This window comes from Canis lupus, chromosome 6, assembly GCF_003254725.2.
Source record: "Canis lupus dingo isolate Sandy chromosome 6, ASM325472v2, whole genome shotgun sequence".
Lineage (NCBI taxonomy): Eukaryota > Metazoa > Chordata > Mammalia > Carnivora > Canidae > Canis > Canis lupus.
The window spans coordinates 39,926,408-39,953,875 of NC_064248.1; the positions used below are offsets into that span (position 1 = coordinate 39,926,408).

General features: G+C 58.7%; 1 protein-coding gene across 2 annotated transcripts in view; it reads right to left on the bottom strand.

The window, feature by feature from the left end:
• Window positions 1-1,956: 1,956 nt before the first annotated feature.
• The window catches only part of RAB11FIP3 (RAB11 family interacting protein 3), a 79,740-nt gene continuing 54,228 nt past the window's right edge, over window positions 1,957-27,468 (bottom strand). Inside the window, exons 4-14 of one of the 2 annotated variants that reach the window (XM_049111594.1) lie at window positions 25,442-25,611; window positions 20,445-20,594; window positions 14,850-14,885; window positions 11,345-11,438; window positions 10,522-10,625; window positions 6,988-7,128; window positions 4,910-4,991; window positions 4,082-4,219; window positions 3,753-3,908; window positions 3,475-3,615; window positions 1,957-3,394 (exon numbers count right to left, since the gene is read on the bottom strand). In XM_049111594.1, coding sequence (XP_048967551.1) covers window positions 3,281-3,394; window positions 3,475-3,615; window positions 3,753-3,908; window positions 4,082-4,219; window positions 4,910-4,991; window positions 6,988-7,128; window positions 10,522-10,625; window positions 11,345-11,438; window positions 14,850-14,885; window positions 20,445-20,594; window positions 25,442-25,611 — 1,326 coding nt within the window. In that variant the 3' untranslated portion in view covers window positions 1,957-3,280. Of the gene's footprint in view, window positions 3,395-3,474; window positions 3,616-3,752; window positions 3,909-4,081; window positions 4,220-4,909; window positions 4,992-6,987; window positions 7,129-10,521; window positions 10,626-11,344; window positions 11,439-12,448; window positions 13,243-13,414; window positions 13,591-14,849; window positions 14,886-20,444; window positions 20,595-25,441; window positions 25,612-27,468 lie in introns of those variants that run through there. The other variant, XM_049111595.1, reaches the window with a different exon arrangement.

Here is a 27,468-nt window from a genome sequence, read left to right on the forward strand (position 1 = left end):
GGCCTCACACAGTGGAGATCCTGGTGGCATTTGGGCACAGGGACCCTCCGCGGTGGGACACGCATGCTGAGCCACGGGAGGCCGGTGCAGGACACCGTGCTGAGGTGCGTGACCTGTGCTCGGGCCAGCTTTCAGGTGACCCCTCAGTGCCCACTCTGCGAAGCGCCCACGGCCAGTGACCAGGAAGGGCCCTTCCTGGGGCCTGCAGCTCCCAGCCTCTGAACTGCCAGCAGGTGGAGGGGCAGTGCTGGGGCAGCCAGGCTGGGGGCACGCGGGGCGCCCTCCCTTCAGCACTGACGGACAGCTGGAGGACCCAGGACGGCAAGCACCCACACGCCAGGAGCCAAGACCTGGAAGGTCAAGCGGTCCCCTACCAACAAGGGCTGACCTAAGACAGACCGGGGCACTTCAGGGTTAGGGTGGAGGGCGGGGGGGCTTCCTGGCTGGCAGTGAGCACTGCTGTTTGCATTTACGGTGGAGTTCCACCAAGTGTTCTGTGGCCCCACCCTGTGCCCCGGGGGCCAGGGAGGCTGGGAAGCCCAGGGCAGGGGCCAGGCCTGGGCGGCCAGGGGGCCAGACAGTGCACAGGCCCCTACGGGTTTAAGAGCATAAACAAAACACCCGATGGAGCCAGGCGTCCTCCCCGCTTCCAGCTTCTCCATCTGTGGGCTCCAGACGCACAGGGTAGGCAGAGGGCCAGGGTCACCCAGGGCATCAGGCTGGGGACAGGGCTCTCCTGGACCCCCACCGACCTGACCCTGGGGTTGGGGCCTGCAGCCAATGCCTCAACAGTGCCATCTGTCCCCAGCCCCCAGTTCTGCTGGTCCCACCTGTGGGCACCAGGGCAAAAGTCCCACTGACCGGCTTGGCAACAGGAGCCCGTCGCACCGCCTGCATAGGGAACTGTCCACTCTGGGCACTAGGACCGCAGGTGGGACCTGCAGTATCACTCACCCCAGACCCTGGAAAACTAGCAGGGAAGTGGCTCTGGGCAGGGTCTTGGCCTTGGACGTGTCCACACCCCAACAGCCCCCCAGGTTCCCCCTCACTGCCACCCCACAGAGCATCCAGGTCTCCCAGGCCTGACCTTGGGGACCCTCTGGAGTCCTGGGATCCCTGCTCATCACCAGCCAGGCTGTGTCCATTCACCACTGCTCTCAGGTCGTTGACCCGTGGCCAGCACATCTGGGCTCAAGCCCCTTCAGGGCCCTGCTGGGTTGGGGGTGGGGTCCTCGGCCTCCCCCAGGCCTCCGTTGGTATATCTGTGTCCAACACACAGGTAGCTCAGCGTGAGCAAGGTGGTAAATGCACGCTGGCTGCTCCTGTGGATGCCTGGGCCGCGGGCTAACAACTCCCACTTCCAATCAGCCTTGCCCACTCATCCCCAGAACCTTCTCATCGTCCTCCCTGTGATGACAGTGGTACCTGGGCTCTCCTCCCCAGCCTGGCCGCCCAGGCTACCTTCCTGATCCTGGAGCCGAATCCTGTCGGGGTGTGTGGTTCTGGTGGGAGTGATCTGCATGACCCACAGGCCCTGATCCCTGGTTACACATCCTGGCCTGTGATGTGCCCCTGTGGCCCCCACGCCCCAGGAGGGCCCCTCAGCTGAGCTCTGCCGGTATGCAGCCTGGAGGTGGCACCCTGGGGCCTCCAGGAGGGCTCTCCTGCAGCCGGACGCCTCACACCCCTCCCTGGGGGGCCGTCGGACCTCTGTGCACAGGCAGCTCTAATCCTCAGGAGACTATCGTGGCCTTGCCCCCGAGCACACAGACCACCACTGCTCTGCCTCAAGAGTCCTTCTCCCGGGGAAGGAGACAGGGTCACTGTGCAAGCGGAGGCCGGGGCGTCCGTGCAGAACACCTCCCGGCAACTCTGCTTTATGGTTACGGGGCCGCTGAGTGACGGACAGAAACAGACCTGCGTCAGCGTCCGCGGGACAGAGCTGGGCACGGAAAGCAGAGTTCCAGTATTTATTATCATACATATATATATTTTATGTGTATACACAGATAGTTTTCTCTCTTGGAAGTATTAAAAAATTGATCAACCTTCAATCTATAAAAAATACCTACTCTACATGATAGAAAAATCTCTCCTGCAAGTTTACACTGATTTACACCCAAGGCTTTCCCCAAAATGTACAATACGAGGCAACGTCTTAAATCTTAGTGTACAATGTGGGCCACAGGGAGGATGGAGGATGCAGGGGGCACACACGCCCACACACACGCACGCACACGCACACACACGCCTCACACACGCCCTCGCACACAGCATGGCCAGCCTGTGTGTAGGGCCTTGACCCACCCGGGAGCACTCAGGGGCTCCTGGTCCGTGCTCAGGCTCAGGGTGGGGGCAGGCCCAGCAGCCCCCACAGTGGGCAGAGCCTGGCAGGGGTGAACCAGGGCCAGGCAACGGCCTCCTCGAAGGAAGCCCCACGTTGCTGGGGGGCTGTTCTCTGCTCCTGACAACCTGCACCGCCCGGCCTCCCACAGAACGTGGCTCGGGGAAGGACGGCCACATCAGTGGCTTCCAACTCCCAGAGGAAGCTGCTTCCAGACACTGGGCCTCTGGCCTGGGGATCGGGACCTCACCCAGGGTGGCCACGGCCACGGGGGCGCCGTTTCTCACCAGGACACTCTCCACTCTCCACCCGCACCGCACCCCATCCGGAGAGCACACTCCACATGGAGCGACTCGCGAGTCCTGACTCAGAGCGGAGGTTCCTGCCCCGGCCCCCAGGGGGGTTAGTGCAGCAAGGGTCTGGGCCGTGGGAACAGCTGCGTGGCCTGGAGGTCCCTGGGTCTGAAGCTGGACTGCAGTGCGCCTGGCAGCTCATGGCCTGAGCAGCTGACGGGTCCTGCGGCTTCTAGCGGACCCTAGTGTGCACTGCCTCGCCCACCTGTACTCCCCACAGCACCGCCTGTGGCGAGAGGGTCCTGGGGCCCCTGTGACGTCCAGGTGAGGCACGGGGCAGCACACCGCGGGGATGTAGCCTTCCTCTCCTCCCTGATGGGCAGGGCGGCAGGGGGTCTCCACATGGGCGGGAGCTTGCAGAAGGGCTCGCCTGAGCCTGAGATGTGGTCTCTGCATCTCTGCGGACAGTAGGCCCAGTCCTACCCTCTCCTGCATGGGCCCCGATCCCAGGGCTCCCACTGTTCTCCCTCTGCAGACCCGTCAATGCACCCCAGCCCAGCCGCTGGTCTCAGCTGTGCGCGCACTGTGGCCATCTCTTGGGTGCGGATGGGGTGCTGGGCCCACCGGCTGGGCCTTCCTGCCTCTATTTAACCTCCAGGATGGAAGGGTTGGTCTCCATGATGGCCACGATGATGCGGTCAATGTAGTCCTGCAGGCGGAAGTTTATCTCCTCCTGCTTCTGAATTGCGTCCATGAGCTATGGGAAGAGCAATGGTCAGTGCCAGGCCGGTGCACAGACTGTGGCGCGTCGGGGCGCCGAGCCTGCACGGGCCTTACCTCATCTCGGGAGACAGAGCTGATCTCCGCAGCCAGGGACTCTGAGAAGGACGTGGAGAAGAGGTTCTTGGCGCCCTGGATGCTCAGGTTGATGATCTGCCCGTTGAGCTCATCATTCTGCTCCTTCAGGTTCCGGTTGTCCTGGGTCAGGGACGGGACAGCAGCGTCATTCTTGGCTGAGCCCACACAGCACTGGCCCCGACGGGGCTTGTGGCTCCGGACCCGCCCCCGCACGCCCCTGCCCCTCCTGCAGGGGTGCAGGGTGAGTCTGCCCGCACCTGCTTCAGCCTGCGGACCTCCTGCTCCAGCTCACTCTCGCGGGTGCGGCTGTTGTACTCCTGCAGGCCCACGCTGCTGCCCCGGCCCCTCCTCTGCTCGGCCTCCAGCTTGAAAAGCTGCAGGTGCTCCAGCTGCCTGCGCAGGTCCTCAATCAGCTGCGGGCAACCACGGGGGTGAGCTGGGCTCCCGGCACTCTGCCCTCGGCTTCCAGGCCAGTCCCAAGCAGATGACAAGCCCACCCTCCCCAAACACCTCACGCCCAGCACCCCTGCCCAGCACGATGCGGTTACCAGCCTCAGGTCTCAGGACATGGGCGCACCATGCTCACCTCCTGGGTGGCCTCCTTGTCCCTCTGGAACTGGTGCCTCTCGTGACTCAACCTGTCCCCCAGCTTCCTCCTGTTCTCCTGCTCATCACTGAGCCGCAGGGACAACTCTTCAATCTCATCCAGCAACTTCTGCTTCTCCTGTGAAAGTAGGGTACTGGCTGCCAACATGCCTGCCTGCTGCCCTGTCCACGGAGCTTTCCTGAGCGGGCTCAGGACATGCAGGGTGCGTGCGAGCCACCCCATCATGGCTGAGGTGCACACAGCAAGCACACAGGTGGGCCTGGGGAGCTCTTGGTGTGGGGTGGCTGTACAGGCCACAGGGGCAGCTTCTCAGGGGAGGCAGGGCAGGGACGACCCACGCAAGACCAGGATCTGACCCATGGTCACTCCGCGGAAACTGCGCACGGGAGCCAGAGCCCATGTGGTCTTGGATGTCCTGGCAGGGAGGGGAGGCTGGGGGAGCAAGGCCTCTCGAGTGAACACCTGCAGGACAGGGCACAAGGGTCCAGCTGGTCGGCCCCTCAAGGCCATCAGCCTAGAATCGGACTGCAGGTTCCTCTCAGCTGAACCTCTGCACCCACGGGTCCCATGTCCGTGGGAAAGATGGGACGCCAAGCAGGGACCAACACCTTCCAGCAAAGTGACGGCCAGGCCCAGGCTGTGCCTGTCCCCGCCAGCGTCATCAGCTTGCTCTACAGAGCAGCACGTCCTCCGGGCCTGTGGTCATAGCCCTGGCTGGGGGGCTGCCCTGCAGCTGGCCCAGCTGACCTCAGGCCGCGTGCTGGGGGCTGGGCCCCGTGTACGCAGTGCTCCCAGCTAACTGCTCACCTCCTCCAGGCGCTCGATGTTAGCCTTCAGGCAGGGCGTGCAGGACCTCAGCTCCCCGTTCTCCTCGTCCAGCTGCTGCAGCCTGAGACACAACAGCGAGGCTGCGACCTCACACCCAAGAAACGGGTCTCCTTGAGGGTGGGAGCCCACGGTCTCAGCAGCCCTGCTGGGAGCCACTGGGGACGCAGACAGGCTCCCCAACACACCCCAGCCCTTATGCACCACTCGGGCACCTGAGGGCCCAGCTCTTCTGTAAGCCAGGACGGTGATTAAACATACTCTGGGCGTGGGGATACTTCTGGGTTTATAAAACCATAAACACAACCCTGGCCCCTTACAGCTTCCCGCATGGCATGTGTTCATTGCCGCAGTGCCCTTGCCACAGCCCTCGGCCACCCCAGGACATACTAGTCACCACACCACAGTCTCCCTTTATTTCCCATCCCAGGGCCCCCCGGGCCACACTGCCCTCAGCCGCCTGGTCTCCTGCGTCCCCCTGGTCGCTGGCGGTCTGCAGGACTCCTCTGGCTTTTCAGGACCCTGGCGGTTTGATCAGTTCTGGTCCCGTATATGGTACGACGCCCCTCACCCCGGGCGTGTCTGGTGTGTCTCGTGACGGGACGGTCACAGAGGGGAGGTGCCCTCGTCACCAGATCAGGCACCTGGGTCCACACGACTCCACGGGTGATGCCGAGCCGGGTCACCCGGTGAGGTGCGTCTGCAGGTGTCTCCTCCCGTCGGGTCACTGGGCCCAGCGTGCGCCCAGGTTATCATCTGGGATTCCTCTGTAGGGAGGGCTTGTGCGCTCCCCTCCACTTCTTCCTCGGTCCTCACCTTTCCTTTCGCGTCGGGTTATGGTCCAACAGTATTATCATCAGTGTGATACTCCAAGTGTCCCGGCTTTGACCACCAGGAGCCCTGGGAGTGGCCCATCACCGTGTGGATGTGTCTGAGCACTTCCCCTATGTTCTGACGCTAGGACATGCTGCAGGCTCCGCTGGCTCCTCCCCCGCGCCAGCCACAGACTCGGCCTCTCTCCAAGGACGCTGGTTCCTTTCCAGTCCTCACCATAGTGCTGCCTCCTGCAGCCCCCTGTACTGACCACCGTGGGCTGAGGCCACGCCGGAGCTGCCTCTGGGCTGGGCTGATCTCAGGGCCCTGATCTGCCCCCCTCCAGCCCCTAGGAAGTGCAGGAGGCTGACCGGACCCAGGCGCAGAGTGGGCGGCAGGACTGCTCTGAAGCAGTGACATGGAATCCTGCCTGGTTCCCCTAGGGCGTCAGGACACCCGGTCTACGTCACACCTGGCAGGTACTGTCCTGTACAGAGCCCTAGGGGAGGAACACTGAACCACACCGCCGAGGCCCAGGAACAAGGTCAGCCAGCTGCCCGGGCCTCGCCGGCCCCGAGCAGCACCCCACTCCGTCTGCACGCAAGGAGGGCCCAAGTCCAGATGGCCGGCACGGCTCCACGTGCAGCCCCTTCCATGGCCGAACTCTGCAAAATGCACCGAGCTCTTCTCTGGTAACGACAACGTGCCCCAGCCCCAGGAGCTGGAGAGGGCTAGAGCCACAAGACATGGAGTCCTCTCACAAGTTCTGAAAGCGGCTCTGGCTCAGCTCACAAGCTCTATGAAATGCCCCCCTCCCTGAGGAGCTCTGGGGGGCTCTCAGGTGGGCTCTCAGGAGCCTCTTCACCTGTCTGCCGACACATGCAGGTTCTCTCTCAGCAACACTCTCAGAGCTCTGCTCGCTGGCCCCGCTGTACGCAGGTGGCATCCCTCCAGCCTGGACCCCGCGCGGGGCTGCCGTTGCTCTCGAACTTTTACTGATGTCGTGTGCAGGCCGTGCACCCCCCTTCCTGACTTTTCAAAGGCTTAACTCCATAGGAGCAGGAAGGCACTTCCGTCAAGTCCCAGAAAGGGCTGGTGCTCTGGCCAGGAGGATGGCAGCGCGCGGGGTCTGAGCACTCGCATCTGGAGCGGTGTGACAGCTTTCCTCAGGGGGCTTTCCCCTTTCCCCTAACCCTGCTCCATCCCCAGCAGCCCTCGGCCAGGCCAGCCCCAGGGGAGCGCCCCACCTGGCCTGCAGGCTCTCCACCTCGATGCTCCGCTCCCGCTCCAACTTGCACACCAGTTCTCGGTGCCTCCGCGCCTCCTCCAGCGCCATCTCACAGGCTCGCAGCTCCTGCTCCTTCAGCTGCTCCTCAAGGGCATTGGCTCTGTGAAGGTGAAGGGGGGGTAAGAGGCCTTCTGCTCTGCCTGTCTGTGCCCACCTGGAGGCGGGGCGGCAGAGCTGGGGAGACTCCCACCCACAGCTGTGGTCGGGGATGTTCTGAAACAGAGCGTGTGCCCCCTAGACGGCCCCTGCGTCCCATACCCGCACCCAGGGCCTCAGAACCCTGGCAACGTCCCAACAGCGGGGACGGTCTCCATCGCTCTCAGGCAGTCCCAGTGCGTGGATAGGAGCCCTCCCAGGTGCCCACCCCCGGTAGCACCTTGCACCGACACTGCAGGCTGGGCAGCCAGGTCACCACGGCAGAGGCGAGAGCAGGAGTTTGCAAGAACATGAGGACAGAGGAAATGTTCACACCGGGGCCCTGCCCCTGCCCACCACGCCCAGCTGTGGGACACAAGGGCTGACCACCCTGAAGACAAGGGCTCCAGGCCCTGCCCACGGAGCCCAAGCCCCGGCCCCAAGCTGTGCACGCACATAGGCTTCTCAACCTCTTTTTGGTGTGTCACACCTGAGAGCGAACGGAGCTCCATGGGAAGTGTGTTGACGCAATGCAGCCAATGCAAACACAGAGGAGGACCTCGCGCAGGAGAAAGGCCTTACAATTCACAGCTCAGTGGATACCACTCCAGGCAACAGGAGCAGCACGTCAGGAGGACATTTAGAAACTAATTCTTAGAAATTGACAATTTGAGAAGAAAAAAATTTTAAGTTCAGTAGGAGAGTTGAAGGAGAAAACCGAGGATATTATATTTTTAAAAAGAGAAACATGGGGTGCCTGGGCAGCTCTGGGATTCAGCGTCCGACTCTTGAGCTAAGCTTGGATTCTGAGATCAAGCTCCATGCCCACCTTAAAGAACGGGGAAGTAATGAAAAGGAAAAGAAAGTCCCAGAAGGTTTAACACATTTGATGAACAAAAGTTCAGACAAATAAGGAAATAAAGCAAAATAAAGTATAGAGAAATCATTCTGAAAACCTTCCCGTGGGCGCCCGGGTGGCCCAGTGTTTGAGCATCTGCCTTGGGCTCAGGGCATGACCCGGGGTCCCGGGATTGAGTCCCGCTTCCGGCCCCTGCACAGAGCCTGCTTCTCCCTCCACCTGTGTCTCTGCCTCTCTCTGTGTGTCTCTCATGAATAAATAAAATTTAAAATAGATTAAAAAAAATAAAACCTTCCTGAAGCTGAGGGATATCTTTGAGATGAAAACATTGGAACCCACGTGCCAGCACAGGAAACGAGATCCTCCGGCGTCCAGGGGGAGAACTCAGACCCCACAGAGGGCAGCAGAGCCCGCCTGCCAGGTTCCTGGGAGCCCTGCTTCCGGCTATAGTTCCAGACCCGGCCACACGATCAGTGCACAACACGCCCCAGGCACACGAGGCCTCAAGAGCCTGCTCCTGTGCATCCCCCACTCCCCCGCAACCATCCAGGATGTCCTCTGCAGACAACCAATGAGCACGAGAAGAAGAAAACATGGGATCCAGAAAGCAAGAAACCAAGCATGAGGGAAACCTGGGTGGCTCAGCTGGTTGTGTCCAACCCTTAGTTTTGGCTCAGGTCATGATCCCAGCCAGGGTCATGAGATCAGGGCCCATAGTGGGCTCCCTGTTCTGCGAGGAGTCTGCTTGAGATTCTCTCTCTGCCCCTCCCACTCACACATGTGTACGCATGTTCTCTCTCTGAAATAAATTTTTAAAAAGATTTTATTTCTTTATTTGAAAAAAAGAGAGTGTGCACGCACGTGCAGAGGGAAGGGTCAAAGGGAAGGGGAGAAGCAGAGTCCCTGCCGAGCAGGGAGCCTGACATGCGGCTCGATCCCAGGACCCGGAGATCATGACCTGAGCTGAAGGCAGATACTTAACCTACTGAGCCATTGGGCGCCCCATAAGTAAATCTTAAAAAAAAAGCCAAGCACGAGAGCCTGTGTGGGATCTGGGGTGCAGGGAGAGGGGCAGCAGCCATGCAGCAGGCTGGCAACAATGTGAAAACCAGGAACCGTCAAGAAGCAGCAGAACCTGCTGTCCTTAGGAGAGCTCAGGACACAGCCTGAGCCGCGCACGCCCTGGGCCGGAGAGCGTGGACTTCCCAGTCCATACATGGGTAACTGGTGTGTCCCATCAGACAGACGGTGCCTCCCCAGGCAGCGGGAGAAACGACAGGGCGGCCCATCCAGGTTTCCCTGGACGTGGACACGGAGGGAGAGCAAACGTCTCTGGAGATGTGGCATAGGCTGGGCGCAGAGCCACAGCCCAGCCTCGGGCCACGCAGCCAGCTGTGCTGTGAGAGCAGGGGGCAGCCGGCCAGCCCAGGCTCTGGACAGCACAGAGGACCTGCTCCTACCGTGCAAGTGACACCCGGGTGGCACCTCGTGACGACTCGTTCTACTCCGCATCCAGAGAGCAGCCTGCCTGCCCCACACTGGAGGCCGGGTCGGGAAGGTCAGTGGCACCCGGGACGCAAGCATCCCCTGCAGGAGCCACGCGAGGGTGTCACGGCCTGTGTCCACCTGCCGAGTCAGGGCTCAGCGAGCACACGGAGGCTGCGGGGGGTGGGCCTTTCCCTGAGGTCACAGTGTCTGGCGGGACCTCCTTCACGCCCCCGTGGGCATCGCCACCATCCTAGCCCCAGAAGACTGTCCCCCTGGCACCTAGGCCCCGCCAGGCCCACCCAGAGAACACGCTCCTGAGCCAGGCTCATAGGCTGCACGGCACAACTGGTTACACAACACAAAGTCCCTGCGGGGGAAGTCACACCACTGCCTCCGTGATGCGCCGTCCGCCTTGGTGCGTGCTGCCCCACCGGCCCACACGGTGCGTCCTCTCCATCAGCACTTCCCGGTCTCCTCACCTCCGCTAAGTGCCTGCGAGAACCCGCCTGCTCCCAGGGTGGTCCAGCCCCCAGTTCACCCGGGCCTCGGTGCCCTTGCCTGCAAGCTGGGGGCAGCAGGGGCATCTGCCTCCCAGGACACATGGGAGGGGATGGGGATGATGTGGGTGACTCGAGCACAGCAGTCGTCCAGAGTAACAAGACTGCCTCCAGCACAGGGTCAGGAAAGCTTCTCAGAATCGGGGACACAGGCCTTCCCACGTGGCCTCTGCCTCCATCGAAGGCCAGCCTCTACCTGGCACTTGGTGTGGGTGGCGGGGGTGCTGGCCCCACTGCTCCTGAGAGGGGAGGTAGTGCCTCCCCTCGCGCCTTCTTCCGGGGCCTGAAAGGTGCCAGGGGAGAGTGCAACATGCGGGAACCCCGCTCAGGAGGCCCGGGGCACTGGCCCCTGACCTGGTTCCCAGCAGCTGATGAGGAGACTGCTCCAGAGCAGTGGCCGAGGCTGCGAGGTGGGGCCTCACCAACAGGCAACCAGGACCAGAGCCCCCCTCACCTGTGCACCAGCTGCAGGTTCTCCTGCCTCAGGCGGCTGTGCTGCTCCCCGTTGGCAGCTGTGTCCTTCTCCAGCTCCGACACCCGCTTCTCCAGGAACACAACCTTGGTAGTGACACAGGGGTGTCAGAACCGGGAGGCAAGACAGCCTGCATCCCCAGCCAACTGTTCAGGAGGCCGTGTCCACTGCACTGGAGCAGGCCCATCTCAATCACGGAGGAGGAGCATGCGGGGGGACAGAAGGAAGGAGGAGGAGCGCTGGGGAGACAGGGGAGACGGGAGGGAGCACGTGGGGGGGACGGGAGGGAGTACGTGGGGGGGACGGGAGGGATAGCAGGAAGAGCTTGTGCAGGGAACGAGAGGCAGGAGGAGCACGTGGTGGGGATGAGATGGATGGTAGGATGAGACGGGAGTCAAGAGGAGCATGTGGGGGGGACGAGAGGCAGGAGGAGCACAAGGGGGAGATGGGAGGGATGGGAGGAGAAGCACATGGGGGGACGGGAGGAGGTGACCGTGTGCTGTCACACCCCTTCCACAGGAAGGCCGCCGGGGGAACCCAGCCCCACTGGCTCTGTGGTCAGCACCCTGAACCCAGAGCACCCTCACATCCTGCCTCCAGGGCCAGGGCACTGATAGGCCCACAGATGAACACGGGGTACAAGCGACCTCTCCCCTTGCACCCCCAGCCCCGGGGCCCTGAGGACACCTGCTGGACGACGTGAGGGCTGGTGAAGAATGTAATCAGCCCCCGGTGGCAGCACCACCCCTGTCAGCCCTGCAGCCAGCCCTGTCCCCCGTCCCCCAGGCCACAGCCCAGGCCCTACCTTGTCAGCAATGTCCTCCTCCATCCCCTCCACGGGGTCTGGGGCAGGGTCCTGCAGGGACTCCATGGTCAGGGCCCCCGATTGGTGCAAGTGCCTGTGGAGAAGACACAACAGGACAGTACAGACGAGGCCCTTGAGCAGTACACAAAGGGGAAGGGTCAGGGGTTCTGTCAACATGAGCGTTTCCAGTGTGCAGGCTGATGTGAGAACCAGACCCGGGCAGCCCTGGGCCCCAGCCTCCACCAAACAGGGTCCCGGCAGGACGCTGTGACCCAAGTGCCACAGAGAACCCCGCTGCTCTTTGGAACCTGACCTCCTGGACTCCCTCCCTGGCAGTTAATGGGTGAGGGTACTTTGTCCTCGGGTCATAAAACACGACGTCACTCCTCGCTCCGATGTGAAATTATCTCACCTTCCACCATGGGCCCCGGAAACAGGACTTCAGGACCATGACCTGCACACCTAGCGTCCCCACATGTGCTCTTGCTACTTCATTTGTGGCAGCCACAGGGAGGGAGCGGGGGTGTCCCCTGGGGTCGAGCTCGGGGAGGGGCAGAGACAGCATGCTCCCCTGTGGCAGCAGGCTCCAGGGGCAGCGCTGTGGGCCAGGCCAGGGGCTGTGCGGCCCAGGCACCCCGTGGGCCTGTGCGGACCCCTGCACCCTCAGAACTCCTGCCCTCACTCCTCAGCCACCGGCACCCTGGCAGGTGCTCAGCAAACACGTTTGCAGTCACTCTAGGGACAGTCCTGTTGGCTGCTGAGACAGTGTATCAGCTCTAATGTCCCTGCACGTAAACGTCTCAGGGCGTTTGCAGAGTGCCTGCGGCGCGTCCCCTGTGCCGACCGGGCCCCGAACTCGGCAGCCTGACATTCAGAGCTGTGGGGCCTTGAGAAAGCCACCGACCTCCCTGAGCCTCACTCGCCTATGAAGTGGGGATCACAAGCCACAATGAGCTGTAAGCGAGGACATGTGTGAACAGCTCCCATCAAGGACGAAACGCAGACTAAGAATTCAATGAGATGCTATTAGACATTATACCGAACGTCTCCATGTTATCACCACACAAGTTCTCTCTCCTTTTTGGTATTCACTGACGCTGTGCGTTTCTTTTTTTTTTTTTTTTTTTAATTTTTTTTAATTTTTATTTATTTATGATAGTCACAGAGAGAGAGAGAGAGAGAGAGAGAGGCAGAGACATAGGCAGAGGGAGAAGCAGGCTCCATGCACCGGGAGCCTGATGTGGGATTCAATCCCGGGTCTCCAGGATCGCGCCCTGGGCCAAAGGCAGGCGCCAAACCGCTGCGCCACCCAGGGATCCCACGCTGTGCGTTTCTTAAGTTTTTCTGAGAACTGTTTGAAGGGCATCTTTGCCCCTGGGATCCCAAGTCCCCTGACGCGTCCTGGGTGCGACGGAGCACCCTCCTGTGGATGTCCTCGGACTCCCTGAGGGACACAGAGCCCAAAGGTCATCCTGTTCTGTCCAGTGCTGCTTTTCAACGCCTGTGACTTTGGCCCGAACAAGAGCTCCTGATGTCACTGCTGGGGCAGGAAACGGCCCAGCCCAGCCCCAGAGACCAGCCTGCAGAGAAGCCACAGCCTGGGGTCACCCGTCCTGAGCTCCCAGAAGGCAGATGGCAGCACGTTAGGCACATGCTGGGGAGGTGTTTGTGCAAATCCACCCTGATACACCCCAAGGGGGGCCTCCTGCGCTGTGCCCGCGCAGCTGCCCCGTGGAGGTCCTGCTGGTGCTTTCCTGTCCTGAGGCCGGCTCTGTGCTGGCACCTCCAGGTCCTCATGTGCACACTGACCCCAGAGCCACTTGCACCTGGGTCACGCCCCCAGCCCGGTTGCAGAGGCCAGAGCTGGTGGGTCCAAACCCCACGATGCGGCGACAGGGCTGCAGGCAAAGGTTGAGACACTGAGACGTGGAAGCACCAGCTGTTTTGAGTTTCCCTAGAACTCTAGTGCTGGTTTTAAGGACAAAGAGGCAGCAGACAACTGCGTGCAGAATGCAGAACAGGCCGTTTGTGGACAGGGACTACAAACACCTGTGGACGGGGCTTTCCTACCAGGTGTCTGCGAAGGGAAGATCACGTTCTCAGAGGGGGTTTCAAAGGAGCAGGCAGGCGGAGCCCGAGCTGAGGCAGCGCAGGCCGGGGGGCGGCGGGAGAGCACTCCCTTCCTTGGTTTCAGGCCCTGTAGCCATCTGGGGTGGAACACGGCAGGCAGAGGGAGGACTGGTGATCTGCGTGTGGTTGAAACAAACGCCCTGTTCCTAGGAGTCTGGGAGCCCTGCTATCCGGGGGAGGGCGAGGACAAGTGCACAGGGGGGCTGGTGGCCTTCACCTCTGCTTCTGCTGGCTCCTAGGCCCTAGGACTCTATACAGAAAGAGCAACACAGGAGGTCCACACGCCCACAACAGAGAGGAGGCGTCAGGGAGGGGTGGCAGGGCTGTGGCTGACCCCTGCCTGGGACCACAGAGTGGCTGTGCAAAAGGCAGAGGTCTGGGGGGGGGGGGGGAGTGGACGGCTGGGGGTGATGGCGGGGAGGGACGGCTGGAGAGGGACACCGGGGGAGGGACAGCTGGGGGAGGATGGCTGGCGGACAGGAGAACAGCAGGGGAGGGATGGCTGGTGGGGGATGGTGTGGGGAGGACGGGCAGTGGATGGGGGGATGGCAGGGGAGGGAAAGCCTGGGGGGGACGGTAGGGAGGGATGGCTGGGGAAGGATGGCCGGTGGATGGGGGACAGCAAGGAGGGATGGCTGGGGGGGGATAGCTGGTGGACAGGGGGATGGCAGGGGAGGGCCAGCCGGGGAGGGGATGGCGGGCAGGCGGGGGCACAGCTGGGGGGGGGGATGGCTGGGGAAAGACGGCCAAGGAGGGACGGCTGGCAGGGGGATAGTTGGCGGGGCAAGCAGCAGTACTGCAGCCAACCGACTCTAGAAGCGGAGGCCTGAGAAACGAGAGCGCACTGTGCGGCGTCCTGTGGGGGGCACTGGCACCGCGGCCCGTATGACCTGTGCTGAGCCAGCCGGGCAGGGGCAGGGAACCCGGCCATGCCGCCACCTCCCACCGCACGGACGGCCACCAAAGTGTGTCCTTCACGTCTCTGCCATCTTCTCCTCGCTGTGGTGCCGGCGGGGCGGGCAAGCCAGAACCCACGTCCGGGCCTCGCCAAGACCCTCACTCACACTGCCATGGGCTCATCGACAGCCACGCATGGGGATGCCACCGTGCCCTCCCGGACCTCGCAGCACAGGCCTGGTGAGCTGGGAGATTCCAGCACAAACCTCCCCGCGCGAGGCACGGTCTGCCCACGGCAGCGGTCACTCTTGTCACAAGCCACCCCCAAGAATTATTTTCAGTCCCAGAGCACGAGAAGTGACTTGCACAGGTTTACAACAATACCTTGGAGAAGAGTATTTTCCAAACATGTTTCTAAAAAGCTACGATCAGTGACCCGTTTCAGGAGAACGTCTCAAAGCAGCCAGGGGTCTCCTACCTTGCCACCTTCCTGCTGGAGAGCCGCTTCGCTGGACTGTGTAAAATCAAAATAAACAGGAAAATCGTGTCAGAACAGACAGGGAGGAACGGGAGGAAACAGGAAGCAGGCTGGAGAGATACGGGCTGGGGGCTCTCCCAGCAGGCCCAAGGTCGGCCGCGTATGCGGAGCACCAGCCCCGGGGCTCCCAGGGCCTTGGCCAGGCCTCTCCCACAGAAGCCCCAGATGGAGCTGTGACCGGATCGCAGCCCGGGCCCAGCGGCTGCCGGGGCCCAACGCCTCCCCGCCATGGCTGGCCATCAGATGCCCCATGGACAGAGGCACAGGCCTGCTGGCGACGGGAGGTCTCATCATCAGCCATAACGCAGGCACTGGACCAACATGGTCCAGGACCCCACCCCGGCCGTGACTCGGAGGCCCGTTCTGCGGCCACTTTGGGGCAATAAATACGGTCAATCACATGTCGTCCAGCTGACGGAAGCATCAGCAATGGCAAGAAAGGCCAAACTTACCTTGATTTATTTCTGAACGCGACTGCTAAGCTATGGGCCTCAGCCAGAGAAGACACGAGCCCCTCCAGCACTGGAAGCAGGCCCCTCGTGTCCCTTACCGCGACGGGCCTCCACTCCCCTGGCCCGGGCTACCCCGGAGGAATGCGCTGCCTCAGTTACCCATTCAGGTCGCCCCACCTCCAGGCGCGTCCCTCCTACTTGTTCCGTGGAATCGGATGTAGGCCCCCTCCCGATCTCTCTTGCGTGCTCTCCGGGTACAAGGGGGCCACAGGGACCCCGTGTCCACGGGCCCTCGGCTACATGTGGGCCCTCTCACCCCAGAACCTCCCCCACCCCTGCCCAGCGGCAGCAGCGGCACCCTCAGGGCTCTGCGAGCCTTGGGCCACGGATGCCTCTGTGGACACCCCTCCTGGGGGGCCTCCTGCAGCAAGAGAGCAGACTGCCTCAGGGTCTGGAGGGGAGGCACCCACCAAGCCCCGCTGGCGGGGTGCCGAGGGGCGTCCGTGGCAAGCCTGCCCTGAGTGCTGGTGGCGGGCTGCTCCCTGAAGCTGCTGTTGTCGCGAGCTCCCTCCCCTGAGCAGACCGCGCCTCATCGCTTGGTCCCCGGTTCAAACTGCTGTGTGCTCCCCTCTCCTGGCAGGACCCCGAGCGACACCACACTGTGCATCCTAGCATCCCCGGACTCCCGGCCCTACCAGGACAGGACAGACTCGGGGTGCATGTCGGCCCCGTGCAGACAGCCCGGCCAGGCCACCTCGGGGGTTTATAATTTGAAAACAGACCTATTACTCTTCATTTCTTAATATTCTTGTTAATTTCTACAAAACAACTTGTATTCCTGGAGGCTCCCGGGTCCCTGAAAAGCAGGATCCCTAGAGGCACGCTCTGAGGTTCACTGGGAGACGATAGATTTAACATCAAAGCTTCCAGATACAGGTGGGACCGAATCACCTTTTGCCGTCCACAAACTATGACCCAATACATCTATTTTGTGGCAACTCCAGGGAAACCAACTAGCAAGACCTAGATCTCCGTAACGTCAGCGTCTGGGACAAATTTCCTGACAGCTGTGTCTTGATTACAGCAACAGTGTTAACGGCATAGGAGCCCATGTCAACAGGGTCCTCCTTGGAGCACGGCTGGGGCTGGACTTGGAGCCACACTGAGCTGCGCCCCAGGCTCCCCTCAAAAGGCCCAGCAGAGGCGACTGAGGCCGTCCTGCAGCAGGCTGTCAACACAGCAAAAGATCACTTCTAAAGTGTCCAGGAATGAGGGACCCCTGGAGAGCTCAGCGGTGGAGCATCTGCCTTCAGCTCAGGGTGTGACCCCGGGGTCCTGGGATCGAGTCCCACGTGGGGCTCCCTGCATGGAGCCTGCTTCTCCCTCTGCCTGTGTCTCTGCCTCTCTCTGTGTCTCAGGAATACATAAATAATGAGAGATGAGATACGTGTCTCTGTGTTTACTATCAAATACAGAGATGGCACTCCTGGCCTGGAACCCATGGAGGCAGGACAGCAGCCTCTGCACGGGGAGCACAGGTGACCCCCAGCCAGGTGGAGGGGCCTTCCTGGAGCTCTGGGCACCAGCTACACACACAGGATGAAAGGCTAGTTTTCCCTGCGACAGAGGCCAGCAGCTGTTGGGAGTCAGTAAAGGCCACATTTCCCCCCAGTCTCCCTGGAAGGCTAGGTTCTCAGCAGAACTGTGGGGACCTCCCCCCAGACCCTGCTCTGAAGCGGCCGACTGGCCACAAAGATCCCTCTGCACTCGACTGGGCATTTGCTGGATTCCAGTCTGTGCGGTGGGTGCTGCACAGAACATAAAAAAAACGGGTTGGGGGCGCCTGGGGGGCCCCGTCGGTGAAGCGCCTTCAGCTGGGGTCACAGTCTCAGAGTCACGATCAAGCCCCACTGGGCTCCTGCTCCCTCGACCTCTGCCCCCTCCCCTGCTCGTGCTCTTTTGCTTGCTCTCTTACTCTCAAATAAAATCTTAAAAAAAAAAAAAAAATGCAAAAAGAAAAAGGTTGAAGATACTGAATGTGGTGCATTGGACCCAGAGGCAGGTGAGCAGTCCAACAGGGCTGCCAGCCATGGGGACCCACCGGGAGGGCCTGGCTTGGCCAGGCAGCAGTTTCTAGAGGACTACTCCTGCAAGCTTGCCGACCAGGATGGCTTCCTTCCTACCACAACTCATGTTACCTCCCAGCAGCAGCAGCCCGAGGCCCCTTCTTTCAAGAGCTCACCGCAGACAGCCGCCCTGGGGCCCACAGCACCCCTTCCCGCCCTGTCCACTAGGCGGGTGCTGCTGTGGGAAACCACCAACGGACCCCAGGGGCTTACCTGCACTACAAGCTTCATCAACCACGTGCTCAGTGGACATGCCCATAGGCACAAGCTACTCAAGCACGTTTTCTTCAACTGTCAAGTCGTGGGGAGCCAGCAAAAGGGCTGTCTCCTCCCCGAGCTCTGGCCTAAGCAGGCTGGTGCAGGGAACGGAGAGGGAGGCAAACACGGACGCACACGGGAACCGAGTGACAGGACGGGGACCAAGGCCGGGGCGGCGGGCACATGCTGGACCCCAGGGTAGTAAAGGTGGGTATCGTGGTAACAGGGTCTGAGGCAGCCTCACAGAACTGAGTGCGGGGACACCTGGCCGGCTCAGTCGGTGAAGCACAGGACTCTTGATCTCGGGGTTGTGGATCTGAGCCCCATGTTGGGGGCAGAGAATACTTAGAAATAAAAAAAAATCTTAAAAAAAAAAGGTCCAAGGGAAGGCTCACCTGATTTAAACAGACTCCTGGAAGCTCTTTACAAATGTGTGGGGTTTTTTTGTTTTTGTTTTTGTTTTTTAGAGCAAGAGATCATGAGGAGGGGGTGTGGGGGGATCCCAGCAGAGTCCACGCCAAGTGTGGAGCCTGACGTGGGGCTTGATCCCACAACCCTGAGGTCACGACCTGAACCAAAATCAGCAGTCAGAGGCCCAAGGGACAGAGCCACCCAGACGCCCCTCCAGATCTGTTTTTTTTTTTTTTGGGGGGGGGGGGTCCAAGTATACCCAACCAGCGGAGCAGGGACTTGGACCCAGATCTGTTTTTAAAGACGAAGCTTACTTTACATTTCACAAAGCCCTCTCATGTGACTCCTTTAGTAAAATGAGGAAGGCTGCTCTTTCTAGGTGCAGACTTTGCCTCACACGGACTTCCCCATGCAGGACCCACAGCGTGTGAAGGCTGTTTCCACCCGGGGTCGGCGGCAGTGGCTCAGATGGAGGCATGCACACAGCAGGGGCAGAGGGCACCCGACACAGGCTTGGCGCATGCGGGGCAGGGGGCGAGCGTCCCTCCCGCTGGACGAACAGCAAGGCCAGGCACTAGCCAGTTACCTATTCTTTTCAAGGTCACTCAGACGAGCGGAAAGATCCTCGAGGCGGTTGATTTGTTTGTGGCACTGGCTACAGTAAAACTCAAAAGCCTCATCAGTGAGGATGCTGTGCAGCTTTGCAGCAAGCGGGTCGGTGCTAGAGAGACGAGAAGCGTCAGTTCAGGAGACAGGGAGGACCCACCAGGTTATCTGCGACCCCGTGGATGGGCCCTGGCTACGGGAGACGCTGGCTCTTCCTCCGGACCGCTGGGAGCCCACCTCCCTCAGCGCCACCTCAGGACTGGCTGGAGCAGTGGGGGACGTGGCCACACACCTGTTCCTTCCTGCTCAGGTGCTCGGAGGAAACAGGTGCAGCCCATCGGCTCCATTCTAAAACAAAACCCCTTCCTTAGCAGGACGTGAGCGACTGGACATGCTGCTTTCCCCTTTGTCGAAAACACGTCAGTGTGGGACAGCAAAGCACTGGCGGGGTTCTACTTGCTGTACTGTAGCTCCGAAAGCCCACCCCTGCTGAACTAAGAGTGCACGAGGAGTCACCAAGAATTAGGCCATCTTGAAGGCCTTCGTTAAAAACTCAGGATTCAGGACACCCAGGTGGCTCAGTGGTTGAGCGTTTGCCTTCAGCTCAGCGCCTGATCCTGGGGTCCTGGGATCGAGTCCCATGTCCGGTTCCCCGCATGGCACCTGCTTCTCCCTCTGCCTCTCCCTGTGTGTCTCTCATGAATAAATAAATAAAATCTTAAACAAAACAAAACTCAGGATTCTCTTTGCCTCCCTGTGATCTAATCTCAGTGGACTTTCAGGGCACTGGCAGGGCACCTGCTGAGGGAAGATGAAGCAGAGAGGGAGCTGTGTCCCTGGGGCATTGGGGCCTGCTGGCTTCTGGAAGCCTGCTTGGAAGTTCCACGTAAAGGTAGGTGGAAGGGAAACATTGGGGGGGCGGGGGGCGGGGGACACACACCTGAGAGAGGCACAGACTAAGCAGACAAGAAAGGTTCCCAACCTGGACAGACACGTATTTAGCAGTGCCCAGTCCTCGACCTCGGCATCACCACCACCACGAGTGTGCGTTCGGAGAGGAAAGCTGCTAAAAGCACCCGCACGCCTCACTCACACCAACTCCCAGGCACTTGCCACAGAGGCCCTTCCCCAGGCCAGTAGGTCCTCTGGGCCAGGGCAACAGCCTGGGCAACACAAGGGCCTTGCTGTTGCGGGGTCAGAGATATGTGGCTTCAGGTGTCAGCAAAGAGAGAGGGTCTCAAGAACTGGCCGTAGAGGGGAGAGGCGACGGACGCGGACCAGTTGTGGGGCCAGCCAAAGGCTGCCAGGTCCTCGTCTAGATACAAGTGAGGCCCTAAGAGGAAGGCGAGCCGGGGAGGACCCAGCTCCTGGAGTGAAGGTCCACCGTTTAGACCTAGCACTTCAGCTGACTGAGCAACAACTTCCCACACAGTTGGGGGATGTCTGATAATTATAAGAAAATGAATCCAGAGAGTCATCCCCGATGTTAAAGCCTCCCGCAGAGGTGGATCAGAGGGTTCAAACTTGCGACTACAAGAGGAATAAGGTCTGAGGACTGAATATAAAACATGGTAACGACACTATTACATAACTGAAATTGCTGAGAGCAGACCTTACGTCCTCTCTCCCCCTCCCTGCCCACACACACACACACACATCCCAGCAGAGCAGGGCCATATTACCTGGGGGTGGGGAAAGCGGGGTCTCTGCAGCCATGCTCCCCACTGCAGAGGGTCTCCAGGGACAGCTCTGCCTCGCTGCCCTCGCCATAGTCCTCAAAATGCTCCTCGCCACCTATCACAGTGACGACGGACTGGCTGTGCAGGTGGGATCTGCAAAAGCAAAACCAAAGGGACTCGCTGTGACTCGTGGCCCTAGAACCAAAGGGGTGACAGCACCTTCCAGCACAACATGCCCGAGCCACATGTCTGAGTTCCAATGTCCTAGCAAATGTGTTAGAAAGGAGTAAATGAATCGGTGAAAGTGACTTTAACAATATATTTTAACTTATTCCAACGTATCCAAAATATCTTTTCAGAAGCAGTATTTTATATTCTTTATTTTGTAAAACGTCTTTGAGATCTGGGGTTTGCTGTGAACGTCCAGCACACCCCACTTCTCTCAGCAGCTCCACATCAGGCATTCAGCTGCAGACACAGGCCCACGTCTCCTACAGACAGACCCCGGGCCTCTTCCAGGTGCTGCTGTCTTCATACGACTGCTGGCCAGCATGGGGACAGACTTCTGCTGCGACGTAAAATTCAGAATAACAGACTCCAACGAGGGAAAATAAAGGGCTTGCTAGCACCTGTCCTCCTCCTAAGGAGAGCACTCCTCCACACCCACCCTCCAGAGTACAAGGTCATGGGACCGGGTAGGTGCTGGCAGAGCCTGGGCCAATGCTCGGAAACCCAGGGCTTCAACATGGGCAGAGAACAGCTGTGGCGTCCTCAGAGCCTCCACCAGGGCTGGATTAAGCTCATCACCACTAATCCACGCAAAAACCTGAGAGCTGCCCCTTTCAGTAGAGGAAAGGGAGCCTCAAGGAGCCATGACTGCCCTGTAGGCAGAGTGAGGGACGGAACTGGGTCCCTGTGCACGTGCCCCAGACCCACGCGGCTGCTCAACATTCAGAACTGGTTCCAACTTCCCACCCACAAATGCACACACCCCTGGAGCAGTCCTGAAGCCACGACAGACAAATCCCATGGTCTTACACCTGCTTTCAGTTACAATGAAATCCAAGTGAACTGAAATGGGGGTGATCTTAGCACTTCATACCATCCTCTGAAGCATATCTGTAAATATGATTACATACATATAAATGAGGGCACCTGGGCGATGGAGTTGGCTAAGTGTCTGACTCCTGGTCTCAGCTCAGGTCATGATCTCAGGGTCATGGGATCAAGTCCCGTGTCGAGCTCTGCGCTCAGCGTGGAGCTCAGGTCATGATCTCAGGGTCATGGGATCAAGTCCCGTGTCGAGCTCTGCGCTCAGTGTGGAGCCTGCTTGAGATTCTCTCTCCCCCTCTCCCCTCCTCCCCACTCCCTTCCAAATAAATAAATAAATAAATAAATAAATAAATAAATAAATAAATAAAACAAATACATGAAGCAAAAATCTTTGTTCAAACACTAGAAGACCTGATATTATGAAGATGTTGATTCTCCCCAAATTAATCTGTATCAATACAACCCTAACCATAATCCCTGCAGATGCCTTTCTCCAGAAGCCAACAAGCTGACTCTAAAGCCCACAGTGGGGCAGCCCAGGTGGCTCAGTGGGGACACCCCAGGTGGCTCAGTGGTTTAACGATAACTTTAGCCCCGAGCGTGATTCTGGAGACCTGGGATCAAGTCCCACATCGGGTTCCCTGCATGGGGCCTGCTTCTCCCTCTGCCTGTGTCTCTGCCTCTTTCTCTCTCTGTGTCTCTCATGAATAAATAAATAAAATTAAAAAAAAAAAAAAAGCCCACAGTGTGGGACGCCCAGGTGGGTCAGTGGTGGAGCATCTGCCTTTGGCTCAGGCCATGACCCTGAGGTCCCAGGATCGAGTCCCACATCGGGCTCCCTGCATGGAGCCTGCTTCTCCCTCTGCCTGTGTCTCTGCCTCTCTCTGTGTCTCTCATGAATAAAAAAATCTTAAAAAGTCATAAATATAATAAAAATAATTTAAAAATTAAAAAGCCCACAGGGAAAGGCAAAAGGCCAATGGCACCAACACAGCGTGTCAGGAACCAGGCTAGAGGACTGACAGACAGTTCAATCCACAACACGCTCGAGTACAAAGACTGTGCTGATCCAAGAATGGACAGAGAGCACAGCGTGCGTGCTCCCGACCGAGCCACACACACTTAGCCACAGGACCAAGGTGATACCAGACAGCGAAGAAAGGAGGAATCTTTTCAAAACTGAGGCTGAGTCGACCGGATAATCATTTGGGAAATGACCCCTACTTCACACCCCAACAAAAATAATCAGTCACAGAGAAATTGCAGATCTGAATATAGAAATGAAAAAATAAAGCTTTTAAGGGAAAACAAACGTGAACATCATAGTGACGTAAAGTAAGCAAAGATTTCTACAACTATACAGAGGTGATAACCAGAAAAGAAGAATGGCTAAACCAGGCCATAGGAGAATTAAAAGCATCTGTTCCTTAAAGACACCTGCAGGAAAGTGAAAAGGTGACCTATGGAGCAGGAAATACATCCCTGTAATTCACAACCCAGAGAGAAGACCCACATCCAAAATATATAAAGGGATCCCTGGGTGGCGCAGCGGTTTGGCGCCTGCCTTTGGCCCAGGGTGCGATCCTGGAGACCCGGGATCGAATCCCACGTCGGGCTCCCTGCATGGAGCCTGCTTCTCCCTCTGCCTGTGTCTCTGCCTCTCTCTCTCTCTCTCTGTGACTATCATAAAAAAAAAAAATATATATATATATATATATATATATAATATGAGCTCCTACAAATCAGTAAGAAAAAGATAACCCAACAGATCAGGAAAAGTCCAATCCCACCATGGCCTGTTTTTGTAAGGTCAGAGTGGGACACAGCCATGAGCCATACCACTTGTACTTCACCAGGAAAGCCTGCGTAGTAGCCACTGAGACCATACAGCCTGCAAGCCAGAGAAATACTTATTATCTGACCTTTTGTAGAAGTCTGGAGACCCCAGCAATAAACAAACGGGTAAAAGACTTGAACATGCGCTTCACAAAAAAGAATCTCGAAATGGGCAATAAATGCAAAAAAAAAGGCACTCAGTCAGGAAATGCAAGTAAGAACCATCCCACAGCAACACCACACTCGACACCCTCCAGAAAAGGAGCTCAAGGGATCCCTGGGTGGCGCAGCGGTTTGGCGCCTGCCTTTGGCCCAGGGTGCGATCCTGGAGACCCGGGATCGAGTCCCACGTCGGGCTCCCGGTGCATGGAGCCTGCTTCTCCCTCTGCCTGTGTCTCTGCCTCTCTCTCTCTCTCTCTCTCTGTGACTATCATAAATTTAAAAAAAAAAAAAAAAAGAAAGAAAGAAAGAAAAGGAGCTCAAAAAAGCAGCATAGAGCAGGCGGTTGAGGAAAGGGAGTGACCAGAACCCCACCGGCAGCTGGCAGGTTAAGCACTTGAGAGAAGCCGGCCTGTACCTTTCCCACAACCCAACAAGCATGCTGCAGACGCAGCACCAACCCCCTCCCAGGGACAGACAGGCCACCAAGACATGAGGTGCTTGCAGCAGCAGCTTTGTGCAGAAAGCCAGAGTGAACCACCCAGATGGCCACCAGCAATGAGTTAAAAAGCTGCAGCCCACCTCATACAACAGAATGATAATAGTAAAACAAATGACGGACAGCCATGCACAAATACTGGGACAGACCTCAACAGCCATGACATTAAGGGAAAGCAGCCGGGTGTAAAAAGGCTACAGTGTGGGGGATCCCTGGGCGGCTCAGCGGTTTAGCACCTGCCTTCAGCCCAAGGCGTGATCCTGGAGTCCGGGATCGAGTCCCACGTCGGGCTCCTAGCATGGAGCCTGCTTCTCCCTCTGCCTGTGTCTCTGCCTCTCTCTCTCTCTCTCTCTCTGTCTCTCATGAATAAATAAAATCTTAAAAAAAAAAACTGGTACGCTTGAAAAAATCCCCTAACTTATCAGTGAGGATTGCCTCTTAAGTGATTTATTTATTTATTTTTTAAAAGATTTTATTTATTTATCCATAGACACAGAGAGAGAGACAGAGACACAGGCAGAGGGAGAAGCAGGTTCCACGTAGGGAGCCCGATGTGGGACTCGATCCCGGGTCTCCAGGATCACACCCCAAGCTGCAGGTGGCGCCAAACCGCTGCGCCACCGGGGCTGCCCTCTAAAGTGATTTATTAGGCAAATGCTCAGTGCTGTGTGGTCACTCCACCCGAGGCGCAACCCGGGCCGAGCAGCGCGGTCCTGAGGGGCCAGGTCACCTGCGAGGCTGCGGGCCTGTCCCACACCGGCTGCACTCACGTGTCACCATGTGATACTGCCGTTAATGAGGAAAAAAACACAAGAACTCTGTGAGGGCCGAACAAGAAAGGAAATCAAATAAAATAAGCAAAACGAAATAAAATCAAACCACTTGCAAGGCTGCGAGGCATGACGGCTTCCCACACAGCACAAGGAAAACTGCCGGCTCTCATCCCAGGGCCACGCAGGCCACCCGGCACCTGTCGGACCCCGCCCTCTCCCTTCGCAGGTGTTCAAACACCCGGGGACCCGGGGAGCAGGGGCAGGAAGAAGACCTGGGAAGGGATGCGGTCCGGATAAGCAGGTTCCAAGATCCTGCTGGGAGACGTGCCCTGAATATGGTGTCCTGCCCTGGTTTCTAGGAACTTCAGTGAAGAAACCCAGAACCCAGTTCTCCCTACAGCCAAGGAAGCTGTGCCGTGGGTACAAGCAGGGTATCTGTCGCCAGGAGGAGCACCTCCCAACACAGAGGTCCGCTGTGGCTGAGAGCGGGCTCGGGGCAGTGGGCGTGCGCTCATACCAGCACGACAGGCCATGCCGCAGGGCCTCCATCCTCCCCAGGTCCCCCAGGGACTCTGCACCGCTGACTCCAAGCCCTCCACAAACCCAATGTGCCCACGGGACACATCCCCTCAGTGTCTTACGAACAATACTCGTGCCATGCCCACACCCAGCCTACAGACCTGCCCGGGAGCAGCAGCAGAGCACCATGGCCGGGATCCTCCATGGTGTCCAAGCACTCAGGCTGCAGCTCAGGGTGCACCAGGGTGCTCGTGTCCTCGTCGGTGAAGGTCTCACACTCGCTGTAGGTGCTCTCAGACCCCATGTATGCACTGTCTGTCACCTCATTGGCCTAGGAGAAGAATGCTGAGAGTCAACGCCACGCTCTAAAGTGGCCAGGCGTCAGTAAGCCCCCATGCCCCACACCGCGCCCTACTGCAGGCACCTTAGAGACCACGTGGCGGGGCAGCCTCGGCAGGCTCTCAACCACACCTGGGAGCAGAAACGTTAGCCTATAAAAGAATCCAATATGTTTAAATACTGAAACACAGGCACATGTTCCAAAGCAGAAAAGCTACGAGAGCAATTCTGAAAGTTGGTTATGTAGGTCTACCTAAAAGAGAGAAGACCTGCAACAGCACATGATAAATCCCAGTGAGCCCACCCATGTTGTCACCACCAGCACCGCAGTTAGTTCTCTCCTAAGACCAGGAGAAGAACACGCTCGTTAAAAAGTCACCATCAATATGTGTTATGTACGCTCAGGCTACTGCTTGGAAACTCAATCACGGGGTCTCACCACAACACACTAGCTCATCGATTATTTAGACAATGCATTTCGTTCACTGGTTAAAGGTCCACCTTCCACAAAACCGATCTTTGTTTTCACTCTCTGGATCCTGTGCCCAGCACAGGGCCAGGCACGCAGCACAGTGCAAATGGCTCAAACCCAAAGAATCAAGCCATTTTCAATTTATTGTCTCAGCTTTAATTACAATGCAGTTGCGCTCATTATGGAAAGAGGCCAACAGTTCAGGCTCAAAAGTCTGAAGTTGAGATCCCTGGGTGGCTCAGTGGTTTAGCATCGCCTTCAGCCCAGGGCACGATCCTGGAGTCTCGGGATGGAGTCCCACGTTGGGCTCCCTGCACGGGGCCTGCTTCTCCCTCTGCCTGTGTCTCTGCCTCTCTCTCTGTCTGTCTCTCATGATTAAACAGATAAAATCTTAAAAAAAATAAAGTCTGAGGTTAACAACATGAAAACAGGTAAGAGGGACATCTGGGTGGCTCAGCGGTGGAATGTCTGCCTTCAGCCCAGGTCGTGACCCCGGGGGTCCTGGATCGAGTCCTGCACCGGGCTCCCTGCATGGAGCCTGCTTCTCCCTCTGCCCGTGTCTCTGCCTCCCTCTGTGTCTCATGAATAAGTAAATAAAACCGAACACACACACACAAAAACCCAGGTAAGATTCTAGAAAAGCAGCTGGAGAAGAGTGCATTGTGTCCTGTCATCCTGAGGTAACTGCTCCTCCCCTAACTCTGCGGGCCTCTCCTGGCTGCAGCCCCGGGCCTCTCCTGGCTGCAGCCCCGTGGCTCCTCGCCTCACCAGGGGGCGTGAAGGCCCAGGCCGGGCTGGTGGGATCCTAGCGTGACAATGACAGCCCAGGGTCCATCCTCCATCCACTGCCAGCCCTGTGACCCCACACTGGGTCCCCACAGCTCCAAGCCCTGTTGCCTCATCTATAAAACGGGAGTGGGATCGAGAGACAGGGAGGTACGGAGAGAAACGTGGAAGACCGTGGGCTCACGGCCCCAGCTGTGTGCAGCCAGGATGAAATGAATGATGAGAGGCGGTGCAGATGTTCAGTGGTGTTACCTGTCTCCACGGGAAGACCCCGTCTTCCTTGGACTCTAAGGCAACTGAGGAACCCCTCAAAACCACTCACTTCAAAATCTGAAGCCAGGAAATCCCTTACAGAGCCTCAACGTCACCGAGCGGGTGTCACCTGCTGCTGGGCAGTGTGAGGCAGGCACTGGGATGTCAGGGGCAGGGCCCGCAGAAGCAGCACAACAGGACAGGAACTAAACCCCCCCGCCAGTCCCTGACGTCTGCTGGGGACGGCTGCTGGTTCGCTGGGCACATCGGGTGCCGCCTCGAATCACCCAAGGATGGAGAGGACGCCCACCCCACGGCCCGCTGCCTGCAGGACAGCCC